This window comes from Capsicum annuum, chromosome 8 (genome assembly GCF_002878395.1).
Source record: "Capsicum annuum cultivar UCD-10X-F1 chromosome 8, UCD10Xv1.1, whole genome shotgun sequence".
Lineage (NCBI taxonomy): Eukaryota > Viridiplantae > Streptophyta > Magnoliopsida > Solanales > Solanaceae > Capsicum > Capsicum annuum.
In genome coordinates this window covers 146,521,806-146,528,005 of record NC_061118.1, presented here as the reverse complement: position 1 = coordinate 146,528,005, position 6,200 = coordinate 146,521,806, and the positions used below count along the sequence as shown (strand labels likewise).

Here is a 6,200-nt window from a genome sequence, read left to right as displayed (position 1 = left end):
CCTTAAAGAATGATTTTAGCACAGTAAATCACTGTACCCTCCCCTCTGAAGCTTTGTTTTTATAGTAGTTCTTTAAAAATTTAGTTTTAATTTTAACTTAATGTATAAAATTTCATTTTTATACATAAGAAGCTATTTTAGCACTTGTTAGTATTTAAAATCTATGCATATATCGAGTTATATTAATTTATAGCTAAATTATCACTGTACCCTCCCCTCGAAAGCTTTGATTTTATAGTTCTTTATAAACTTGTTTTTAATTTTTATACATAAAAAACTTATAGCATCGTTGTATAAAATTTTATTTTTATACATAATTTTTTTTTTTTTTTTTTTTTTTTTTTTAACTCAAGTGATCATAAGAGAATACTACATTTAACTTCTTCCCTTTTTTTAAATTTCTTTTATTTTCCCAATAAGTCTGTCAAGTCAAGATAATTTTAAAAATAGAATAGTCACTTGTAGTTGTAGTACCTCCTCGTATCTCTCCAAAAATCCCTCCCTTTTTATTTCCAATTCTTGACCCATTTGCACATCAACTTTTTTACCTCTGCCTCTCTCTCTCTCCCAAACAAACCAAAAATAAAAACTCAATTTTTGCTTCACCAATTAATTGTTAATGCAGTATTATACTTGGGTTCTTCCAAAGTTTCTAAGTTTCGATTGCTATAAACCAGGTTTAATACGTTTGTTATTCTATTATTATTAATTTATTATGTGTATATTAAGTCTTAATTGCTGTTAATTAATGCACTGTTAACTTCTTCTTCCAACTTGTTTGCATTACACTCTATGCATTGAATAAAGTTTAGATCTGTATTGTTTTCCTTTATTTTATTCATTTTTTTGTTGCTTCCTTCAACTGGGGTTTTCTTTCTTTGCAAGTTTAATTAGTAATTTCTGGAAATATTAGGTACATTTTATTCACTTTTTGACAAATGGGGTTAGTCAGAAATTTTAGGTTAATGGGGGTAAAGAAAGACAATTCTTGATTTTAGTGAATATGTTGAAAGTTTTGAATTTTGTGGAAAGGGGATTTTTGTTTGTCTTGTTTTGAGAATTTTGTGGTGTGTGTTAGAGAACTAGTAATAGAAGTTTACTGTAAAAGTGAAATTTTCCTTTTTTTGTATGTTAGTTATTTCATTAACTTAAAAGATTTACTTTGTCTTTTTCCCTTAGGTGATATCACATGCCTCACCGTGAATTTAGCTAGGATTTGGGTATTTCTATGCAGTTTCCAAATGTCACATTTTGTTGGTTAGCTTAAGAAGATGACGTTGCTTTTTGTTGTTCAAGCTAGATGTCTGATTTGCTGATAAAAGAAAGTTGAATTGAGTGAAGTACATTGAATGTGAGAGGTTGTGACAAAGTTCAGAATAGAAAAGGGGGATAACGGTTGAAGACTTTTTGTATTTTTTGGGTGCTCTAGATTACAAGATTCCAGGAAGAGATTGTGTTTAAGGTAGTTGAAAAAAGTCCTATAATATCGGAGGCGTTTGTCTGGTCAATTCATTGCTGGCGGCCGTCTTAGGTTTTAAATAGCATATAAGGGGTTCAAGGTTTTTTTTAGAGATATTGTGAAGCAAGGGAAGAAGTGCTTTGCAAATGGGGCACTATGCAGCAGTCTGGGATCATGCGGCGGCAATTGAAGTAACAAAAGATTGGAATGGGATTGAACAGGTTGTGCTTCGGAACCCTCAGGGTGCCTCTGCGCGGGTTAGATTCTGTAGACTCTCTCTTACTTTAATTAGATCTAGTTAATTTATGATTCTAAAAGCATCTGGCGGATCATTAATGAAAGAAATCATGTTTGAAATCTTTGATCAATTATATTGTCGTTAATGTCATTTGAAGTGATGTAGATTGGAATGGAATCTCCGATTAGCAGACCCTTACTTCCCCCAACCCCTAATGGTTACTGACAGGTTCCTTTAATTCAGGTTAGCTTGCAAGGAGGACAAGTTACATCTTGGCGGAATGACCGAGGGGAAGAGCTCCTATTCAGCAGCTGTAAGGTGAGGTTTTCCATTTTACTAGCTGCAAATTCTTACGAGTAAAACTAATATTTTAGCTAGCGCTGGAGATCTAAAGCTTCTAGGATTGGAGCTTTTCTATAAGTTCATTTTTTTTTATTTTATGAAGTTTCGTTTATCTATATCACTTGTCTCTGGTGTTATGATTGGAACTAGAGGTTTCTCCAATGTTGTAGACGAGACTCCGCAAATCTGTGCATAGTCAACGCATTGATGGTGGCTTCTGTTAAAAAAAAGGGTGTTTAGTCCTACAATTTCAATTTGATGTAGACTGGTTTTTTAAAAGTTAAATCATCTATTTCTTACTTACAATGCTATGCGCCTAATGAAAAGCCGTATTTGTAGTTGAAAAAGTGTTAAAGCTGATTCTGTTTCTTATTCTAATTTTGCTCTTATGTTTTAGAGCATCTTCAAGTTTCCAAAAGCGACACGAGGAGGAATCTCTGTTTGCTTTCCACAGGTACATTTGAATATGCAATTCTATCATCTATCTTCTCGAATTTCTTTCTAGAATTGAATATGCAATTCTATCCAACATTTTTTTTGATTATCTTAATTGTGCTGCAGTATGGAACTGGTGCTTCACTTGAGCAACTTGGATTTGCGAGAAATAAAATCTGGATCATTGAGGAGGACCCTCCTTTTTTATACTCATATGACCCACAAGGAAAATCTTTCATTGACTTGCTGCTCAAAGCTTCAGAAGATGATCTGAAGTTCTGGCCCCACGGGTATGGCCTTCAAGCCTAGCAAACTCTAGTCGATTTCAGTATGGAGCTTCAGATGTTGAATCAAAAGACGTTCGTCGTCTATATCAGAATTTGCGATTGTTTTAAGTTAAATGCATATAGTCTTTATATAAAATCCTCTTTGCTTTTGAAAATGATTTCATGAGACATGGTCATGAAATCAGCACCTATATAAATAGCGAACAGTAGAAGGAAATGGAAGAATAGACTTAAATTGGCTAACTTGGATGCTTTCGGTTTCATGAAACAGGAAGCTCTCAAAATTATTTTCTGCTGAGTTATAGTACTTAGGTCATTGTGACCACGATGTCAAAAATAATTTATAGATGGATATGAAACTGAAGTACTTCTATGCTAGAAATAAAAGTCAACTTTCGACTGCATTTCATGTCAAAAGTCAGTTTTATGCTTACTTAGTTTCTTACAGTTATAGCTTTTGAAGTTACTGATGAGTCTCTTCATTATTTTCTAGTTTTGAGGTTCGGCTTCGGGTTTCACTGGCATCAGATGGAAGCTTATCCTTGATATCTCGTATCAGAAACATCAACGGCAAACAATTCAGCTTCTCATTTGCTTATCACACATACTTGTCTGTTTCCGACATAAGGTATGCTCCCTTTTTGTTCTTTTGTAATTGTGCTCCACTGCTGTACCTTCATACCTTTGCCCCTATGTCCTGTCTTAAGGTTTTCGCAAGCTACTTTAAAGCAGACTTTTGCTCATCGTCTGCATCTTTAGTTGAAAGCTATTTCTTATCTGATTTTTCCTCACTTTGTACACTTCCATTTCTTATCCTTTGTACACTTTCTTTCTTCCTGTTTATCAACATTTCTACTGATGTTGGAAGCGTTTATGAGTTTTATCACTTCCCCATTCTCTTTATACCTTTTTTCTACCAAAATTTTGTAGCAGTTCAAATTTCAGAGTACCATTTTGATAGTCATTACATTGTGTATTGCATAATAATTTGATGACTTCTGTTCTTCCCTCTATCTTAGACTATTACCTGAATCTTATCCACAGTGAAATAAGGATCGAAGGTTTAGAAACGCTGGACTATCTGGACAACCTTTGCCAGAAAGAACGCTTTACAGAACAGGGAGATGCCATAACTTTTGAATCTGAGGTATATTTTTCAATACAAGCTACATCAACTCAAAACTTTGTGGTTATAGATGAGAGATGAAATATTATAATTCATGGTGGCATTTTAAAGATATATTCAAGAGTGACTCGTATATAAGATCCTACCACAATCTAACCTTTATAATGAACCTTGAGAAAGACAAGGGGTGGTCCATTTTGTGTTTTATATAACCGCATTAGTTGGATCAATTTAAAATTGAACTAGAGTAGCATTAGTGTCTGTATTACAGCTCTAGAGCTAAATGTCCTGGCATTGTCTTTGCAGCCTCTCCTCAATCTACTTGGCAAACAAATTAAGAGGACCAAGGTGTGCATGAGTGGGATTCCTTTCATGCTTTACCAATTAGATTTAAATTAAAAAAAATTACATAGACAAGAAAATCCGAGTAATTATCAACTAGCTAGACAAAAATGTCTAGAAGGTTAGAATTAATTTACTTACATCAAAAAAGAGTGTCCATTTGGGGACAATTCTTGACAAGAAAATAATATCCCAAGGGTTGAACAAAACACAATCCACGTCTAACTAATTGAAGTTCCTTCAAATTCGGAATGTAGTACTCTATATCTTTGTATTCAATATCCATATATTTAGGAGAAAGGCCCTTAATAAAATTTAATTCGTCAGTGTATTCAACTTATGTACGCTGACGAAATAAACTCAATGTTGGGGCTTTCTCCTAAATATGTTGAATAAAATCATATGGAGTGCCATCTTCAGAATTTGAAGGAGCTTCAATTGGTTAGATGTGGATTGAGTTTTGTCAACTCTTTGGATATTATTTTCTTTATCAAGAATTGCCCCCCAATAGAAACTCTTTCTTGAATTAAGTATATTAATACTGATCTTTAGAATATTTGCTCTAGCTATAAATTGTTAATAATCTCTTGAATTTACTTGTATTTGTATTTTTTTTTTTTGCTTATATCTAATTTGTTAAAGCATGAAAGAAATCACTTTGCATACATCGTTCCTCTTCGGATGGCATTATTTCTATCTTTATAAATTGATCCTTGTTTCAACTGTAAGGTGTTCCTTTCATTGTACAATTTAGAAGTATTCATTTTTCTTGCAGATGGACCGTGTCTATCTTAGTACCCCAAATCGCATTGCTGTTCTTGATCATGAAAGGAAACGAACATATCTGATAAGGAAGGAAGGGTTGCCAGATACTGGTAAGTATCGTCAATTTAATGTTGGAGGTGATAATGTCCTCATTTGAAAACATCCTCTGTACCCTAAAGGCTATTATTTTTACCTTGATTTTACTTGGTATCTTGAGTCGCTCATTCTTCTCTTAACAAACCTGATAATATCTGTAATCTTGGGAGAGGTACTTCCTCTATTGGCATTACTATTCAAAGATGTAGCATCAATACTTAAAGACATTGACAATTTAATTTGTAGTGCTATAGAAACTTTCGGTGCATTATAGGATGATGGTAGAAGTTGCCAAAGAAGCATCAAATTCCCTGCCAACTCTATTTTGTATAGCTAAAACCTTTTGGTATCTTTGTCTTTTTCAGGGGTGTGGAATCCATGGGAGAAGAAAGCCAAAGCAATGGCGGATTTCGGTGATGATGAGTATAAGCAGATGCTTTGTGTTGATGGTGCAGCATTGGAGAAACCTATCACATTGAAGCCAGGAGAAGAATGGACCGGTCGTGTAGAGCTTGTGGCCGTGCCATCGAGTTTTTGTGATCTTTGATCCTTCAAAGTCTGGGCAGAATTATTATAGTAATGCTCAGCAGCTTAATGAGGAACTGTAAACTCTATACTAGGTTTATGCACTTGTTAATGATGATGTTGTGAGGTGTTTATACATTAGTCATTAAACTGTTGTTCATGAACCACCTAAGCCTATCGTTTTTTTAGAATGGCTGCTTGGTGTTTGTCTTTTGAAGAGTAAAGTTGTTTGCATTGCACAAGTATTTTCAGGTTTGTGTACTGGCTGTGTCTCAATGATAATGTCATTTTGGTTAGGCCAAACCCATCGATAGCCCCTCAAAGTTGTCTCAAAAATTCACTTAGGCCCCTAAACTAAGACTTGTATCTATCAGACTCCTAAACCTCCGAATTTTGTTCCAATTGAACATTTTTTGCCTAATCAGCAACAGGCATGGAGTGTGTGTAATACATTTGCCTGATGTGGCAAAAAATAACCAATAAAATGATGACATGTGGCTAATGGGCCAAATCTAACTATAAAAATGAGTTTTCAAATTTAAAAATAAAATTTATTTTCAATTCTTAATAATTCAAAAAAATTAA

The 6,200-nt window shown here is 34.0% G+C and overlaps 1 protein-coding gene across 2 annotated transcripts; it reads left to right on the top strand.

Moving 5' to 3' along the window:
* Nucleotides 1-317: 317 nt before the first annotated feature.
* On the top strand, nt 318-5,854 carry LOC107839269 (putative glucose-6-phosphate 1-epimerase). Of its 2 annotated transcripts, none has more exons than XM_016682682.2 (9): nt 318-677; nt 1,180-1,716; nt 1,941-2,015; nt 2,437-2,493; nt 2,601-2,764; nt 3,255-3,389; nt 3,806-3,908; nt 5,005-5,104; nt 5,456-5,854. In XM_016682682.2, the coding sequence occupies exons 2-9, from the start codon at nt 1,606-1,608 to the stop codon at nt 5,635-5,637; spliced, it is 927 nt and encodes a 308-aa protein (XP_016538168.1). In that variant the 5' UTR covers nt 318-677; nt 1,180-1,605; the 3' UTR covers nt 5,638-5,854. The 2 variants fall into 2 exon arrangements, with proteins under 2 accessions (XP_016538168.1, XP_047250448.1); XM_047394492.1 differs by having other exon boundaries at nt 468-677; nt 1,301-1,716.
* The last annotated feature ends 346 nt before the right edge of the window (nt 5,855-6,200 follow it).

Bases quoted from the DNA above. Each gene is read 5' to 3' on its own strand.
- LOC107839269 (XM_016682682.2), top strand. From the start codon at position 1,606: ATGGGGCACTATGCAGCAGTCTGGGATCATGCGGCGGCAATTGAAGTA. The intron at 2,016-2,436 runs GTGAGGTTTTCC...CTTATGTTTTAG, and splicing joins TCCTATTCAGCAGCTGTAAG to AGCATCTTCAAGTTTCCAAA. The intron at 2,494-2,600 runs GTACATTTGAAT...ATTGTGCTGCAG, and splicing joins TCTCTGTTTGCTTTCCACAG to TATGGAACTGGTGCTTCACT.